General features: G+C 39.5%; 1 protein-coding gene across 3 annotated transcripts in view; it reads left to right on the plus strand.

The window, feature by feature from the left end:
- Positions 1–1,042: 1,042 nt before the first annotated feature.
- The window catches only part of HACD4 (3-hydroxyacyl-CoA dehydratase 4), a 30,639-nt gene continuing 12,263 nt past the window's right edge, over positions 1,043–19,418 (plus strand). The window contains exons 1-5 of one of the 3 annotated variants that reach the window (XM_037061894.1): positions 1,043–1,142; positions 2,807–2,910; positions 5,739–5,866; positions 15,260–15,372; positions 18,818–18,924. In XM_037061894.1, coding sequence (XP_036917789.1) covers positions 2,880–2,910; positions 5,739–5,866; positions 15,260–15,372; positions 18,818–18,924 — 379 coding nt within the window. In that variant the 5' untranslated portion in view covers positions 1,043–1,142; positions 2,807–2,879. Of the gene's footprint in view, positions 1,143–1,189; positions 1,210–1,355; positions 1,480–2,806; positions 2,911–5,738; positions 5,867–15,259; positions 15,373–18,817; positions 18,925–19,418 lie in introns of those variants that run through there. The other 2 variants (XM_037061893.1, XM_037061892.1) reach the window with 2 other exon arrangements.

A 19,418-nucleotide genomic window follows, 5' to 3' on the forward strand; every position in this document is an offset into this window, starting at 1 on the left:
GGAGACTCGGGGTAGAAACTAAGGCAGTTTCAGCAGTGTTGGGAAGGAAAGTCAGACTGTAAGGTGTCGTGAACAGGAAGAGAGCAACAAGTGGAAGGGTGGTCAGGGAGTTATGAGAAAAAGAAGAGAGAAAATTATGTCAAGAGAGGAGAAGTAAGCACATGATATATAATTTTAGGGCAGGAGAGATTTGAGTGTGTTGCTAAGCTGTGGTGAGAGCCAGAGAAAAGCAGACAGGATGAAGGTGGAGGAACGAGCAGTGAGTGTGGGTAATAGCGGACGGAGTGATTTTGAGAAGGAACTGGTGAACGCAGGGGAGGGGTGCACATCTGACTGAGGGTAGGGGTGGGTGAAAGTACAGACAATTGTAGAGGTGAGAAGTCAGAATAAACTATGAGAACCTGGTCTATGGTCTAATGGGGAAAAAACTCCACAACCAAATGACCTTGAACTTCTAATGCTGCCACTTATCAATCATTTTTTCAAAGCCTCAATTTTCCTTTAGGTAAAATACCTTACCTTCTAACTCTCCAAATCAGGTGGTATTGTCTCGCTTTCTTGGCTATTTGTTCTTTATTTTAATTTTAATTTTTAAATATTAAAAAAAATTAGGAAGTTCCCCTTAGAAGGCATACAACCTGGAAGATGGTCTGGATCTCATAGGCAAAGTAGGAGGTGGGTCATCTGAGCATGAGGTGATACCATAGGGCTGATGGAACAGGAGAAGGTTTTCAGGGTGGTGGGCTAAGATAAGGAGGTGAATGCGCAAGAAACATAAAAGGATGTGTGAGCATCAGTGAGAAGCCAGGGGAAACGAGAGGCCACGGATGCCTGATCCTGGGGGAATCAGGCCCAGCAGCTGAAAGGAAGGTGTTAGGGGAGGTGTGGCCACCAACTTCCTGGCTGAACCCCTCCCTCACAGGTGAGGGATATAAGAGAGGCGCGCACCTGGGCCGCACCTCCCCCCCCCCCCCCCCCCCGGCCCGCCCNCACCCCCCCCCCCCCCCCCCGAGAGCCTTTGGGATGGCTTGATTGCCTGCTTTTGAAGGCCAGGTGGAAGGGCCTGTTAATTTCCACGAAGCTGCAGCGGAGTCTCGACCCTGAGACTAGGACTCCCTGCAAAAAGCTGCGTGGACCTGCGGGTAACGCCGGGGGTGAGTGGGCACGTTCCGGCTGCTGCCAGGCTGGTGTAGCCTGGATCAGGAGGAGGTGGATCATTTGTGGTGCAGCGCGCTGCTGCCGCAGCTGCAGGAACTTGAGGACCTTGGTTTGCTTCGCTTGCCCGTTGCACAACCTTGGGCTTTTTTTTTTTTTTTTTTTGTAAATTGCTGAATGTAGAGAGGCCCCGCCCTTCCGCACCCGGCCGCGGGGCTGCCCCTCCCGAGGTCCCCCTTGGTGCTCCTTCTCTGAACGGCGCTGAAGGCCCTGGCGGTGGCAGCCCACGGGGCCCATGGCGCTGCCTGCCTGGCTGCAGCCCAGGTAGGGCGCTCGGCCGAGGCCGGAGGGGAGAGGGTGCGGGCGGAGGGGCCGCCGGGGCGAGGTCTCCCCGCCCCATCAGCGTCTGAGCAGGCCCTGGTGAGCGCTGAACAATGCAACCCTGTGCCTAACACATCCTTGAGCTAGTTTAATTCTTTCGATAACTCTGGTTGGAAGGCTCTGTTATTTCCCTCATTTTACAGATGAGGAAATAGGCAGGACAGGCGGGGCGGCCACCCCTTCATTTTGTGCGCTCTTTGCCAGTCTTTCTTCCCTTCCCTCCCCTCCACCCGGTGCCATTCCCTTGACTTTGTCAGACTTAGCGTAGCTGGGTGAATTTTAGATCTACCCGCGACCGAAAAACCTAGTGAATGTGTGTATTAGAGGGCCCAGTTCCAGAAAAACTCATTCAGTGGTAAGGCTCGGGGACTGTATGTTTAACCAAGACTCCAAGTGATTCTGATGCTGCTTTAAGGGAGGTATTCCGCTTCCCTATCCCGTTAGTAGCTTGTGGCATTTGTAGGGTGCCTGAGTAAAATCATAAAGCCACACTGTGCCTACTTTCCAGCCTTACTTTTCAGAGGTTTCACATCCCCATAGGAGAAAATCTTGTCTATACTGGCAGGGCCACTCCCACTACCCTTGTGAACCCCCGGGAACACTTCAGACAGTGCTTGGCTGGACTCCCTCAAAGGCTTATCTGTCAATCATCGCTTAGTCATCTCTCCAGCAACCCTTTTTTAAACCCAGCTTGACTTCCTTTTTCTGGCCTGAGCCACTAAACTGCCTTCTGTGTGTGTCTGATGAAGGATACATCTGCCCTTGCCACACAGGAGGCAATGGAGAGATACCCTAATCACATAACACATTCTAAAGTCAGGTATGTCCAATGACTGAATAACCCGCCATTGGGGAAGGCCGCTTTCACTGCTCCCCTTTGGTGACTGTGAACCAGGTCTGGAGATCTCAAGTTCTGCACTTACAACGCATACTGACTATACAAACTCCTTCCCCATGTATTTTTTTCTTCCCCAAAATATTCAAAGTGGTCTTTGCAATGCTTACTTTTATCTGTTGGTGAGCAGCAAGGTTAGAAGTTTATCATAGACGAAGTGGATTTTGAAATAAAACCATACTTGGCTTTAAGCAATATAGGATACTCATTAGTGGAAGGTGTGTGTTATGGTTTTTTGAAAATCTGATGTGCATTAGAGGGGTAACTAAATAATAGACTGATAGAGAATAATTTTCTCTTGTTTGCTCTGCTTCACCAGTAGGTTAATTCAAAGATGTTTCTTATAGTGTTTAATGGATTTTTCTGTGTTTATAGGTATAGGAAGAATGCCTATCTTTTCATCTACTACTTAATCCAGTTCTGTGGCCATTCATGGATACTTACAAATATGACAGTCAGATTCTTTTCATTTGGAAAAGGTAAAACTCTAAAATGCTTCTTGATTTTTTACTTTTTTCCTTGTTTCCACCTAGTCTTGCTTAAGTTAATTTTTTAATGTCTGTGAACTTTACCTAATACCCTTCACGCCTCTAAATTTAGTGACCACATTTTTCAGAAACCATGCTTAGTACAAAAAACAAATCCTTTCTGGAGAAGGGGGAAGGTAAGATGAGGAAAAGGAGTTTGGCTTATCCCTGAAAAAATATTCATGGCGTTGATACCATTTCTCTCTTCCCTCCTGGTTTTGGACTGAATGTTGGTAGATGTGGTGAGTTTTGAGGAAATCTTTAAATTCCAGCATGTCTAATATTTTGTGCAGAGAAATTAGGAACTAACCAATTTTTTCCATTATTTTTACCTGCCCAGGTTTAAGGTGACTGGAGACTACTAATTAATGTATCCCTAAGAAAATGCTGTATAGGTGGCTCATCACTTCTATGGAAGTTGGCATTAATGGTTTAAGTTAGAAGCTTCTTCCAGTTTCCTAAAAAGTAAAGATTTTTAAATAACATTTCAATTTTCAAAAAAAAGGAATTACTAAAAGATTGTCAAAATAAAATTCTTTTCATGTCCCATCCCCACATGGTGTCATCACAGTCTACAACTGTTGAGTGACTTGGCCATTTGAGCAATTGCTGGTTTCAGCTAAACAACAAACATGTCGAATATATCTGGGAAAAGCCATGCTGTGCTCATCAATTCAGACTTCTGTATCATCAGGAAATTAATCAACTTCGGAGGTATCCTAAACTATTTTATGTTGCTTTCTTCTTACTGCAAATCTACAGAAAACTTCTTGTCTTTGTTAGGAACCTCCAAAGGTACAACCTCAGGCTTGAATTTCAGCTGTGTTGGGAGTCTTCAAGCAGAGGAAAACACAGGCAATGGAAAAACTTCCTTTATATTTGTAGAAAAAACAAACAAACCACTTCTAGGCCTTGGAAGTTGGCTGTGGCTTTGTGGGCACATCACAGGTCATTCACAGCCCAAGTCATGAGCCATGAACTCCTTTGCTACCTGGCCTTTCCAGTGGGAAAAACTGCTTTAGTGAACAATGTGTTTATTTCTTAATTTTATTCTGCTGTTATAATTATAAAAGCTACTTATTTTTTCTAAGATTTTATTTATTTTTCTTTAGAGGGGAAGGGAAGGAGAGAGGGAGAGAAATATCAATGTATGGTTGCCTCTGGTGTGTCCCCTGTTGGGAACTGGCCTGCAACCTAGGCATGTGCCCTGACTGGGAATCGAACCGCGATTGTCTGGTTCGCAGGCCCGTGCTCAATCCACTGAGCTACACCAGCCAGGAAAAGCTACTTATTAAAGAAACATAACCTATTCATATGGAAGGCAGATTGAAATGGAGTTTCAGTATAATTCTTGAACCAATGTATAAATTAAGTTAGCAGTTTGTAGAAGCTGATGACCTGAACCAGCAACACCTGCTGCCTACCTCCCTCATGGAGCTGTGCAACCGACAGTGCTCTGTCAGAGCAAGGGTAGGCTGCTGGGTAAAAGCACAGACTGTCTTGGCCTCAGAGCTCACCTGCGAAATGGGGATGATATTAAGTGTCCACAAACAGAGCTGCTGAGAAGAGAAACCCTTCGTGCTCGATGGTAATTTATGGTCAGGAAAGAGAGCATAGTCTTCCTTAGATATTTCTTGATATGGAAATATTTCATTTTAAAATTTAAACCAACATATTTGTCCTCTTTGGAGGAACATTTGTTTCACTCCCATTTCAGCTCTCTCCAAATTCAATCTTTCATTTGGGCCCTCTGCAGTGCAAACTCCAAAAGGCCCCACCAGAGGTCCAGGTTCTGGTGTTTCAAACTAACAAAACTCGGGGCAGGTAAGGGAAGGATGAGGGGGGTAAAGGGGACCAAATACATGGTCCCCTTTGACAGAAGGAGATTAGAATTCAGGTGGTGGGCACACAACAGAGTCTACTGATGTTGTGTTATAAAGATAGACACCCGAAGTTGATATTATCACCAAAATAAATTTAATTTAAAAAACTAACAAAAATCCAGAGAACACTAAGTATGTATAGGGCACACATACTAGACACACATAAACTGTTATTTGATATCATGGCATCATTAATGCCATTTCTGTAAAGCATCTCTGAAATCTTATTTTTCTCATCTCTCACTTTCTTTTCAGTGGAAAAGCTGTGAGAAACTTATTACAGAAGCTTCTGTAATAAGCTCACCTCCAGCCTGTTTACACTTTTTAATCTTCACCTGAGGACATGTTTATTGATTTTTTTAAGAGGGAGAGAGTGAGAGAAAGAGAAACATTGATGTGAGAGAGAAACATCAATTGGTTGCCTCTGTAGGCACCCTGAACCTGCACCTGCATCTAGGTATTGAACCTGAAACCTAGGTATGGGCCCTGACTGGGACTTGAACCAGCAACATTTTGGTGTATGGAATGATGGTCCAACCAACTGAACCACCTGGCCAGGGCTCCAACTTGTTTATGCTTGATGTAGTCTAGATTCTACTGGGTTTTATGCAGGAATTGTTTTATAGTCTCCTAAATGGGGAATAAGTGCTATAGCTTGGACATGGAGCCTTCTCTTTCAAGTTTTTACTTCTTTTTGGAAGAGGAGCAATTAAAATACACTGTAATCTGAACTGATTTCTTTAGTTGCATACTCTTCATGATGTGGTGATCTAGGAAATTTCTCACGTGTACAATGAAAACAGGGGTAAATCTCAATTTTATTTAGAAGTGCTATGGAGATGTGGGTTGCGCTCTAGTTTTTACTCACTATATGTATTTTTAATTCACTGGACGCAGATTCAATGGTTGACACTTTTTATGCAATTGGACTTGTGATGAGACTTTGCCAATCCATCTCCCTCTTGGAGTTGCTGCACATATATGTTGGCATTGAATCAAGCCATCTTCTTCCTAGGTTCCTGCAGGTAGGTTTTTATCATGTTATTATTTTTGAATAACATGTTTGTTTCACATTGAACTTGTTTTATTTACAGTCTTTCTTGACTTTATGGCCATTAAAAAGCCAGTCCTTACATACCGAAGACCTAAGTCACCAACACAGAGAATCCCATGAAAAAGTTACCCATCCTCAAACACTGCCCTGTTAGAAGAGCCAATTTGGAAACGTTCAGGGCAATGAAGCTTGTTGCTCTGTGCAAAACTGCAGTGCTCCTCGCCTGGAAGGGGATTTCACAGCCACTCCCCACTCTGACTCCCCGGTGCCCTGCGCAGGGGAGGGCTGAGGAGAGGCACAGGAGTGGAGCCATTCAGGCTGGGCGGGATGCCTGGCTCCTCTCCCTACGCTGTGGGATCCTATCACCCACAATCACTAGGCTGTTTTGGGGAAGGACATCACACACCTGGTAAATACCTGGTACAGTAGATGATTTTTTAAAAATCTATGAATTTTTTGAGAAGCCTCTGCACTGTTTTCCATAGAGGCTGCACCAATTTACAGTCCCACCAGCCGTGTATGAGGTTCCCTTTTTTCCACATTCTTGCCAACACTTTTTAGTTCTCGTCTTTTTTGATACAGCCATTGTAATGAGTGTGAGGTGTTATCTTACAGTACTTTTGGTTTGCATTTCCCTTATAACTGGTGATATTAAGCGTTTTTTTTGTATGTCTGTTGGCCATCTTTTCCTATGTCCATATGTCTCCCTGGAAAGTATGTAGTCAGATTCTTTGTCTAATTTTTAATCAGATTGGATTTTTGTTGTTGTTGAGTTATGTGAATTTTTTATGTATTTTGGATATTAGTCCCAGATGTTGAATAATAATCTTGTACACCTAAAAATTATATAATGTCATTAACCAATATTACCACCTACAAATTAAATTTTTAACAAAATTTTTTAACAGATTTTATTTATTTATCTTTAGAGGAGAAGGGAAGGAGAGAGGGAAACATCAATGTATGGTTGCCTCTTGTACGTCCTCTGCTGGGAACTGGCCTGCAACCCAGGCATGTGCCCTGACTGGGAATCGAACCGCGATCCTCTGGTTCGCAGGCTCGTGCTCAATCCACTGAGCTACACCAGCCAGGGCTTACAAATCTTCTTTCAGAAAGGAAGTGGGTAGGAGGGACTGGAAGAAATGAGCCAAAGAACAGAATATATGTATTTATACATAGCTCATGGACACACAACAATGTGGTGAAGGCAGGGGAAGGGGGCTTTGTGGAGGGGTCAAAAGGGGAAAGTGAGTAGGGGACATCTGTAATGGTGTCAACAATTTAAAAAATTAAAAATAAAAAGTTCCTTTCATCCCTGTTCAGAGAACACAATATTTCCTAGCCATCTCTATTCACTCTGCCACTTTTACTGAGGACAATTGGGAAAGAGTGATTATTATTCATGGTTATCTAGTGTAGTGTCTAACCATAGACTTGGGGATTAACTGGACTTGGGTTTCTATCTCTGTTCTATCGCTTAGTAGCTGTATGCATTTAAAGGAGTCACACAGGTGTTCCACACATTATTTCCTTATGTGATGTGAAAGTAACGTGTACCTCATGGAGTAACTACAGAAATGGGTGAAATAAGTTGCCAGCACTTAAGTGTTAAGGGTTAGGTGACTATATGAACATGTGTTTAAAATCTTCAGAAAAAGGCATTGACATGAGTATTGCCTTTTAACTATTCACAAAATAAATTGGAAAAAAGGATAAACAACTAAATTTGACAAATTTGCATTGTAAAAATAAAATGTCAGAACCTGATTATATTGTTACCACCCAGCAGAGTGCTGAGAATATGAACACACACCTTAAATTTTTGTAAAACGAAGGCATTACATAGATCCGTGTATTAAATTTGCTTAAAATGCCATGAAAATTTAAAAGATGGAAATAGTAGTATAATACTAAGGAACGTAATAAATCAGCATTATAAGTTTATGGGAGATTTTAAGTTTTACTTATTACATAAAAGTAGAGAAATGGTATTCATGAAGATGAGGACATGGTAAGTGTTGAAATATCAAATGTATAATAAAAATCAGAACACTATTTAAAATATGAACTAATAAGAGAGTAGTGGTTGGCTAACAGTCAATTATCCATGATCTAGATGGAATTCCTTTAAACACATTCCCTTATAAAAATAAAAAATGACACATATCTCTCCCAGAAGAAGCATATTATTTGGGAACAAGGTTTATTGATGTTTATTATTTGTTAACAACCAGAATGCATATAATACCAGCAACCCATGATGTTAATTTCAGAAAACAGAATTAACTACTCAGGCTAAATGAAAGGTATACTCTGTTGTATGAAATTATTTTTCTTGGAACGTGGTCAAATTCACCTCAAATCTAAGTCAGATTTTCTTATGGTATACCTTTTTGGATTTTTTACTTTTGTAAGCTAAATTGGCTAATATTAAAATATTAGCATTTTCAAATGAGTGGTGTCATTTGAGTTCTTGTTAATGTACACAATGCAAGTCAGAACCAGGACAGTTAAATTTGTAAGAAAGAAAATAGAGCACCTTGAATATATCTAGAAAAACATGCACATTTTTATGCTTTCCAAACTTATATAGGCTTGCCCAGTAATATAAAGTATTATATACTGGAAATCCTATTTTTTGGAGTTCCAGAAATTTCAGAATATTTAAGTGTGATTTTAACCACTATTAATTGAAACTGTGATGGCTTATAGAAAGAAATATGATCACTGTAATCAAACTACATTTTTGTGTAGTAATTAAAAATAAAAGACAAATATACATTGAAACTTTTTATTCAAAGATGAGGTTGTAGAGGCCACTGTTAACGGGGCTCAGATGATTTGAAGTCTTTTTTGTTGGGAGAAGTAACAAGTCAGGGATCACCACGTTGGGAAGACTGTTACCGTTTTCATCGTGGGCTGATTATTCATTTTTCTTGTGATCGTTTGGGTCCTCTTTTTATCTCTTTGAGAGTTCATCTGTTCTTTATTTTATTCATGCACTATTTTTTCTATGGTGTTCAGAAAGGCTATGGTATTGGAGAAGGCCTCAGAAGCAAAGGTCATCCAGTCCAAAGTTTCATTTTCTCCCCTTTCCTTTATTAGCATTCTGCAGAAGTTAGAATTCCTTTGTTATGAGATGTTTATGAGACGACTCTAGGGCCCCTGCTTTAAAATAACCAAACCAAACTCTAAGGTTGTGAAATCTTTCCTGGTTTTCCTGTTTCCCCATTGTTAAGTGAAGAAACTGTACTTAAGAATGTGGCTACTAACTACGACTGACACAGTAATCATAGCTGACTGTATATGGTGTCTCGAAAAATATGCACAGTGCCCGTGGCTTCAGATAGTTGAACATGTCTGCACATTCATGATATTATTATGCCATTACTTTTGCGAGGTTGCTAAGTCTCAGCTGAATTCTCTTTTTGGGAATTGGCCTTCCAAAATAGCAAGATAAGTCATTCCAAAAATCGGTAGGGATGATAAACTAGTTGAACAGTTAGAATCGTATGTATCAAATGGTGGTGGTGTGTTTTTAGGGGGGGTGTGTTCTCTGTGCTTTGTTCTGGGCATTTTTAAATGTTTCATACACATATCTTTTTTTTTAAATATTTTATTTATTTGTCTTTAGAGGGGAAGGGAAGGAGGGAGGAAGAGAAACATTAATGTATGGTTGCTTCTCGTACATCCCCTGCTGGGAACTGGCCCCTGCGGAGAACTGGCCTGCAACCCAGGCATGTGCCCTGACTGGGAATTGAACCGTGATCGCCTGGTTCACAGGCCCACGCTCAATCCACTGAGCTACACCAGCCAGGGCTCATACACATATCTTTATTTTGACAGAGAAAAGCCATTATGAGTTTTTAGAATTACACAGCACTGCTAGAGAAAAAAGAAGGAAAAAGATTCATAATAAGGCTATAATAATTTAACACATAGATATATATTTTCATGTATTTAAGAAACACACTCTAGGGGAAAGGGCAAATGGTCACATAAATAGTTGTTTATAGACATCCATTTTTTGGAAATGATTGCATGCCAATTAAAATTATGTAAGGAAATATAGTTAACTTTTGCTATTTCAAATCTATAAAATGGGAAAGTAAAAAAGGTCCAAACATGCAGGTGTCTATATTAGAAGTGATGATACAAATGAAAACTAAGTATCTCACTATTTCAATCCCTTCTTCCCAAATGAGCTTGAGTATTTTATTAGCTTGGTTAAAAAAAATGCTTGAATTGGTAAATTAATTTACTTCAGTAGGCTTGATGAAAACAACCTGGCTTTTACGGAGCAGAAATACTGCCAACTCTGAAATATTGATTTAGACACCTCTGAAGGGCTTTGTTCTGACTTTGCTTGAGTCTGAAGGGCTTTGTTCTGACTTTGCTTGAGTGGAAGTCTGAGGAAGAGGTTTGTATTGCTGCAGCTCGGGGATGCTTTGACTCCAGGAGCAGGGGAAATAGCCACAAAGCAAACTTTCACGTCGTTAGATTGGTGTTACTTCCTCCGAGCAATTCAGTTTACTCCTTCACCTGTTGAAAAATGCTCCAAATACAAAGACTTCGGACAATACATAACAAATTCTGCATTTTTTCCTTTGCTTCATAGTAAACATGGCTGCATAGGTATGTTTTACACACTTTTTAAAATCTATAGACCAAAACAATAGAAATATATTATTACCCCAACATTATCATTCTGTTTGTGAGCTCAAATTACGAGATGATCATTATATTTACGAATCTCACTTTCTGTCTCTGATAGGACAAGCAAAACTCTCCAAAGGTCTCACAGTTACAGATTCTTACAAGCACAAACATGAAGGAAATTCCAAAGGACAGTATTGTAAAATAAACTTGTAGTGAAACAGCCAAGTTGCACCTCAGTTTCCTTTTAGCCGTGAAGCAGGTACTTCTTTGCATTAAATAATCTTCTTATTTTTTCATAAAATCATATAGATTTTCTTTCCAGTTTTTAGTTGGGGACAGGTTTATATTGTTCGACATAAAACTAAAGATAGTGTCAGGCTATGGGATTTCCAAAACTTCAAAGCCTCCTGGGAATGAACTCTACACACAGTTCATGCTTTAGGTAAGATTGTAGATTTTCCTCTGTAATTTGCATTTGTTTCATGGAGTGCTTCAGTGTGGTCATTATAAAGCTATATTCACAGTATAATTTTAAAGGTACTGAGGTTAACTTTTTATTCAGTGATAGTCTTATCTATAGGGAAAAGTATATTTTCCTACAAAATACTAACTGCTACATTAAATTATGTTCTTTAAAAATAATAATAGCATACATTTATTTAGTGCTTTCTCTGTGCCGCCAAATACTTTTCTAAGGTCTTCACATGCATTAACTCATTTAATCTTCATAACCTTGTCCTAGATATTGACTATATAATACTAATTATTATCTTTAGTATAATCACTGCGCACAAAAATTAAATAAATTATTACCCAAGGTCACATAAATTGTGATTGGTGCAGGAAGAATCTGGATTTGGGCTCTTTAGTTTGAACTCTCAACTCTCTCCTCACATAGGATGTAAATACCATGAGGCTGGGACTTGCTCTTGTTCATAGTTTTACCGCGCAGGGCCCGGAACAGTGCACTTAATATCTATTGAATGATGAATAAATAAAAAAATTAAAACTGCAATTATTTAAATGCTTTCGTTTTGCAGAAGAAAACAGTTGGTGGTTTTTGATCATATAAGGGTGTGTTTCTGAAGTTCTCAACAAAAGCTCACACAGGCTTGAAATAGTAAAATAGTAGTTGGGGCTAAAACTAATTTATTTTCTAAGATTATAGAAATTCCTCATATAGTTAAAATGTTATTTTGTCCCCTTGAACAATTTATAACTAAAGTGCTAGCCACCATGTATAATGTAACAACTTAGTTTTAAGTCTTTGCTTAACCTGGAGTTTAAGATTTCCCAAATAGAATGTTAAAATGCAAAGTATTTTTATTTTATAGTTACCATACTTTTGAGCAGACCACATTACCACCATGTTTAATTTGGGCTAAGTTATAGAATTTTTTACTGTACTTTTATTCTACCTGTTTGAGTTGCACTAAACATCACAGCGCATTCATTAGCAGTTAGTCATGTTCTCATAGGGTTTGTTTAAAATGACAAAGTGCTAAGTTCTCCTAAATGTAAAGCTCCAAATAACTGGTGAAATTATTATATGTAAACAAAAGAAAAAAATTTAGAGTCTATTTAAAATGGACTTTCGTAGGTTTTGGTATTAATTTAGAAAATTAAGGAAGTTATTGTTTTTTTAAAAATTTTATTTACTTACTTTTTAGAGAGTGAGAGGAAGGGGAGGAGGAAGGGAGAGAAACATCAATGTGTGGTTGCCTCTGATGTGGCCCCCACTGGGGGACTTGGCCTGCAACCCAGGCGTGTGCCCCAACTGGGAATCGAACTGGCAACCCGTTGGTTCACAGCCCGTGCTCAATCCACTGAGCTACACCAGCCAGGGCAGGAGGTTCCTGTTTTAAGGTTTAACTTTTGAGGAGAAACTTTGCAAAAGAATAGGATATAACCTGGATAAAAGACACAGGGACAGCCATCAAAGAGCAAAGAAGAGCATGTCTTAGTGTTTTGGAATAACGGATGTAGAATCACATTGCCTAGATTTTTTTGCAATTAATTGGATTTATTGTAATGACTTTTTTGGTTTATTGGGCTATAATTTACATGTAGTAAAAGTCAGCCTTTTTTTGGTGTACAAGCGATGAATTTTCACAAACCTACACAGGCAGTTGCCTGTGTAATCAGGATCCAGAACACACACGGCGTCCCAAAATTTCTTTCAAGGCTCTGCAAAGGCATTTGCTCTCCTCACCCCAGACCCTGGAAACCACTGATATGATTTGTCTTTCCATTTTTGCCTTTTCTGGAATGCCATATAAAAGAAATAATTTACATGAAAGTCTTTTAAGTTTGGCTTATTTTACTTGCTATAATGTTTTCTTTACATCCTCACCAGCAGTATTGACGTTGTCTAGATTTTGATTCCAGATCTTTTGGCAGGTCACTCTGACTTTATGAAATGCAGAAGCAGATAATAATAATAGCACTTACTTCTTAGGGCTGTTAGGGAGATTAAATGAGGTGATGTGTAGTTGGAATCTGCCATAAAGTGACCAATAAATACTGACTTTTGTTGATTTAGAATATTTTCACCTAAATCCTACCATTGTATTGCCATTGAATGGTCAAATTAGGGAGAAATAACCACCAGATAATTTGTTAATTAGACTGACAATGTGTGTGCTTGTGAATCTTCACACACCTACATGTATGTACATGGTGTGTTTTGGGGGGAGGGGCATGTTGATTGCTGATTTCTGTGCAATAGGGATTCTGTCGATAATATGCCACCGACCCTCAAGTGATGATTTTCAACAGGGTGAATTTCACCGTGCAGCTCCAGTCTCTCTTTTGAAGACATTTTCTTCTCTGTACTCATCATTTAGGGGCAGCCTGACATCATGGATGGCTCACAACTCTGGAAACCAGGGAACGTGGGATGTATACATTTTCAGGGCTGCCACTTGTTTGGCAAGTCACTTAACTCGTCTGCTTCCCAAATTCCTTATTTGTGAAAAAGTGGGCTCGAGTTAGTAGCTGGCAGGATGGGGGGTTGGGGGCACTGCAGATCCCTCTTATCAAGGGGTATCTGGGTTTTTTCTTTCAGTAGTCAACCCTGTCATTAGAAATAGGGGCTTTGTGTGTGTATTTATGGTGCGTGTCTCTTGAAGTTTTATCCAAGTGGATGAATTTCCCAATTAGCAGTCAGTGATTAAATGAAAGATTAGGTAGTTCCTAAATTGTTGTTTGCTGCTAAGATCTTCTATCTGAAGGCAGCTGGGTGTTGTGGCAGCAATCTCGGGTCACTCAGGAACTGCCATTGCAGGTAAGTCTAATTCATTACAGCACTATAATTAAGTTAAATAGAGAAACAAAGGATTGACAGAAGGGAAACCACAGAGAGCATCCAGAGTTTGACTAAGGTTGAATTCCCATCACTAAGCAGCACCCTCTTGACTCACTGCTGTGGTCGTAAACATGCTGATAGAGCTTATACATGTGGGTTTCTCATCACATGGCCCATTGTTGGCAAATCTTGGATTTCTCTGCACTAAGTGATTTTCCAGGACTAGCTGCCTATGATTCTAAGTCATAGATTATCCCCTTCTTTTTTCCTTGATCTGCTTTAAAAACAAAGACAGCTATTGAAAAACATAAAACAATCTCCTCCTTTCATTTATCACTAGTATGCTCCCTCAATCTCCATTGAAAGAAAAGTGAAATGTTTTATTAAAAACATAAAAATGCAGACTGTACAGGGGATATAAATACAACATAAGAAGGCACATTACATTTAGATTGAGAAAGAGGAATGTATTTCTTGAGGTCAGTACTTAGAGCTAAGCCATACTTGTGTGAATTCTCGCTAATTTGTAAATGCTTACTGACTGAAAAATGAATATATTGTATTTTTTTTCATTTGCTACTAGCTTATGAGGGTTAGGATTATATTCCCCTTGCTCCCCCCCCAAAATATAATGAAGGTACGATGGTTTCCTTGTTGGATGAAATCAAAGTGTATTGGCCTGTCACTCAGTACCTTTTACGATGCAGCCCCCAACGCATTTTCAGTTTTACCTCCTGTTATTCCCTTCTATGCACCCTACTGCAGCCCCCAGGGGTCCTCATTACTCCCCAGAACACCCTGTTTTCACATCTCTGCCTCTTTGCTGAGGCTGCTCCCTTGGCCTGGGATGGCTCTTTCCTTATCCAGTCTACCTCACAAACTTCTGCCTGTTCTTCTAACTGCAATGTTGCCTGTCTTCATTCGTCTCTGCATTCTTTGCCCAGCCAGGTATCTCCCGCACCGGACGTAACTCTCTGAGTGGCAGCATTATCCACACTGTGTCAGTCACTGCCTCGCATTCTCTTGCTGCTGCCCTCTGGCACAAGGACCACGCTGTCGTAATCTTAGCATCTAATACATAGCAGTCATGCAACACAAGCTTGCCAAAGTGAATGAAAACACGTGTGTATGTATTACAAGAAGGGAACTATCTTGATTCAGATAAAATGTTATCTTTTCAGTCATTATATATGTTGGAGAATACAAAAAAAAAAAACAGGAGGAAATGAAATTCACCCATAACCTTACTCCCTCAGAGATCATTTTAAGTTTAGGATATGCATTTCTAGTTAAAGCATACATGTAAGAGGAACTCTGCTTTTTTTTATATTAGAAAATTACCTACATGCCTAACAGATGGATTCTAATTGTTGACTTTGCTGTTTTTGTTGTTGTTAGCTCACAGAAAGAATAATCATCCTTTTTGTGGTGATCACCAGTCAAGAGGAAGTCCAAGAGAAATATGTGGTGTGTGTTTTATTCATCTTTTGGAATCTATTGGATATAGTTAGGTAAGGAGGCAAAATAACCTCTTACAGTTAAATTGCTTTCTCCCGTGAAACCAGTAATAGCTCAGTATGTTTGGTTACTTGGAATGAGAGAAAAAAAATAAACCCTTTTCAAATGATTTTATCTTTATATGAAAATATACTTTGAGTGCTTCCCATAATGGGCATATCAAAGCTAATGAAAATCAACCGTGGTATTACAACAGCGGAGCAGTGCGGGTATCAAGCAGGAGCCTTGTCATCACACCACTTTGGAACAAACCTCACAGCCGCTTGCTAACGAAAGGCATTCCTTGTAATCGCTCTGGAACATGTTACTCTAATAAGCAAAGCAAGACTTTTTTATTGTATCATAGTCAGAACTTACAAAGGTGTTTTCTGTAAATTCATGATAATTTTAAATATAGGTCCCTCATCTCTCTCTGAAAAAGATGTACCTCCACATGTGTTTTTGTATGCAATTCCAGTGGGTTCAAAAGCCTGAATGAAGTTCTTTCATGGACTTCCTAGGAGTTCTGGTCAGAACGCTTGCTTGCTCTAGATCCTCTCCAGTTTCCCTGACCTTTGCAGGGAGAGCCGAGTCTTATGTCCACCAGTGATGCTTTGCTCTGTGGCTCACCTTGAAGAGTTGTCCTAACTGCTACTTCAGCTTTTACAAATGAGAACTGCCCCTCTTGCTTGAAAAGATCTGGATGTGGAAAGGTAACAAATTAGCTGGGGTTATATAAATTTGTTATTTCATTGTCAATAACTGAGCTGAGTTAAAATATTTCTAAATAATGGGCTGAGCCCTAGAGTGAATTAGAGTATTTTGTTGACTTCAAATGACTATAGACAAAAAAAGAAAAAGAAAAAAACCCAAATGACTGTAGTTCTTTATATATAGAACTTAGGATGTTAGGAAGTTATTTTTAACTGATAATTTTGCAGACTTGTACAAACTTTCACAGGCTTTTGTGGGCCATGACTTCCTGTTCATGAGACACAGAGCCCCCCACTCCCCCCCGCCCCGAGACAGCAGCTCTCTGATGTGTTATTCTTTGCTGTTCCCGACTCTTTTCGAGTCGGCTCAGGTTCACGTAAACTCAGCAGACCCATTACAAAACAAAGGCACTTGTGCACTTAGAGTGGTATTATGACGTCACAGAAAGACTTTTAGACACACATGGAGATCGCAGGATGAACTCCACCTCCACTATTACTAGCTATACAGTCTTAAGCAAGTCACTTAACCTTTTTTTAAATACCAGCATTGAGATAATTTACATACATTAAAATTCACCCATTTAAAGTATACAATTTGGTTTTTAGTGTATTCAAAGATGTGTGCAATCATTTCCACTATCTGAGAACAATTTTATCGCCCCTAAAAAAAACCCCAAACTCGTTTAGTAGTCACTCCCCATTCCCTCCTTCCCCCAGCTCCTTGTAACCACTAAGATACTTTCTCCATGGACTTGCCTGTTCTGGTCATTTCATTTAGATGGAGTCATATAATATGTGGCCTTCTGTGACTAGCTTCTTTCACTTAGCATAATGTTTTCAAGGGTCATCCATGTTGTAACATCTGTCAATATTTCATTCTTTTCCTGTGGCTGAATACTATTCCCTTATATTGATATACTACACTTTTCCATTTGAGTTGTTCCTACTTTTTGGTTGTGAGGAATGCAGCTATGAATATCCACGTGCAAGCTTTTGTGTGTGCATATTTTCATTTCTCTTAACAAAGGTGTAAAATTCCAGAGTATCTAACTTTTTTGAAACTAATTTTTTCTTCTATAACATAGGAATACAATTACATTCCAAACTTACCCTAAGATGACTTTTTAAAAGCAAAGATCAGGGAACTTCCTCAACCTGACAAAAGCCTCTACAAAAAATTTACAGCTAACTTGGTAGTTAATGACGAAAGACTGATGCTTTCCTCCCAAGATCTGGAACAAGGCAAGCAAGTCTGCCCTAGCCACTTCTACTCACCGTTGCTCTAGCCATGGCAGTGAGGCAAGAAAATGATGTAAGAGGGATCCATATTGGAAAGGAAAGAGTGAAACTGTCTTTATTGGTAGATTATGTGATCTTTTTTATATATAAAAATCAGAAGGAATCACTAAAAATATGAAAACTAATAAACTAGTTCAGCAAGTTTGTAGAATACCAAATTCATATACAAAATCAATTATAGTCTGTGCATTTGCAATGACCTATAGTAAAATTAAAAAAATAATTCCTTTTACAATAGAATCAGAAGAAGTAGGAGTAAGTTTAACAAAAGATGTACAGAATTTGCACACCCAAAACTATAAAACAGTATTAAGAGAAACTAAAGATTAAAATAAATGAAAAGATATCCCATGTTTATCGGTTGCAAACTTAGTATCATTAAGACTCCCCCAGTATATCTAAAGATTCAGTGCCATCCCCATCAGAATCCCAGCTGGTTCCTTCTCAGAAATTGAAAAGCTGCTCCTAAAACTCACATGGAAACTCAGGGAATCCAGCATAGCCAAAACAATCTTGAAAAAGAACATAGCTGGAAGATTCACACTTCCCAATTTTAAAACTTACCACAAAGCAACAATAAGCAACAGCATGATAATGGCATAAGGATATATTGTGGAATAGAGTGGATAGTACAGAGATAACTTTCATACCCAGTGTCAACTGATTTTTAAAAAAAGATTTTATTTACTTATTTTTAGAGAGAGGGAAAGGGTGGGAGAAAGGGAGGGAAATATCAATGTGGTTGCCTCTTGCGCGCCCCTCTACCAGGGACTTGGCCTGCAACCCAGGCAAGTACCCTGACTGGGAATCAAAGAAGCGACCCTTTGGTTCTGCAGCCTTAGTCATCTGTGTTGTTGAAAGCCCATTTGGATGATTCTGATGTTTGCCTAAATTGGGGAACAACTGGCCTCTTCAGGGAACAAAGAAGTAAAAGATGTAGCCTATTTCATCTATTGTGTCACAAAAGCAGGTTTTAAACTATCTGTTGTAACCCAAATAAGGTCCTTGGCACAGTTCTTTAATTGACACATAAGATGGCTCAGCTATGCAAGCAGAGGGGTGCCAATAAGGATTTGGAAGTCATGTTGTTATTTTTAAAATTCACTCCCTAGATACTTACAAGATTTGTTTGTCATTAAAAAAAAAAAAAACCAAAAAAACCCCTAGCTGTTTGTTGCATAAAATGGGCTTGGCTTCTGAATGAGATCGAAGTCACTGATAGGGAGACTTGATTGTCTGCAATCCACCTTGTGAGACAAGCCAGACTGACATGGTTCCCTCTCCCCACTTTTTAAACCTCTTCTGCTTGAATTATAGGAAATAAAGTATGGAGTCTGCACACATTCCAGCTTTATTTGTGTAATTACAGAGTAAAGTATTTCATTCTCTTACTCTCCAGACATCAGCAGCAAATGATGCTTACCAGTTCCTCGTCCACTTTTAGGTACACGTACAGCATGTTATCAGTCCTAGGCATATCCTACACCGTCCTGACGTGGCTCAGTCAGACACTGTGGATGCCCATTTACCCCTTGTGTGTTCTTGCTGAAGGTAAGAAAAGAGTACTTGCTCTGTTGCTTACTCTGTTGCTAACTAGATGACAAAAGCCATCTAGTTACAATGGTTCACTAAATATTCTGGTGGTTAAATTACTATTTTGGGTACCATGTAGCTGACTCAATGTGTCTTTCCTGTCATACTTCCCTCCATGCAAAGAAGCAAAGCATGAAGAAGCAAAATTGGAGGGGGGAAGCAGCTCTGCACAGTAGACAAAGTACTGGATGAGCAATGAGGACACGAGTCTCTCAGTCTGTTTACTCACCAAGAAGGGGGTTAGCACTGACTGATTCGGCAATGATTTCCCCCCAATTTGAAAAAAAAAATTTTAAATTATAGTTGACATACACGATTAGTTTCAGATAGATAACACAATGATTCAACATTTATATATCTCACAGAGTGACTGGCACAGTACTGTTTGTGACCATACATAGTTCTTACTGTATTACTGACTCTGTTCCCTTATGCTGCACATTACAACCTGT

This window comes from Sturnira hondurensis, unplaced genomic scaffold (assembly GCF_014824575.4).
Source record: "Sturnira hondurensis isolate 20B ecotype Veracruz unplaced genomic scaffold, ASM1482457v3 Scaffold0013559, whole genome shotgun sequence".
NCBI lineage: Eukaryota > Metazoa > Chordata > Mammalia > Chiroptera > Phyllostomidae > Sturnira > Sturnira hondurensis.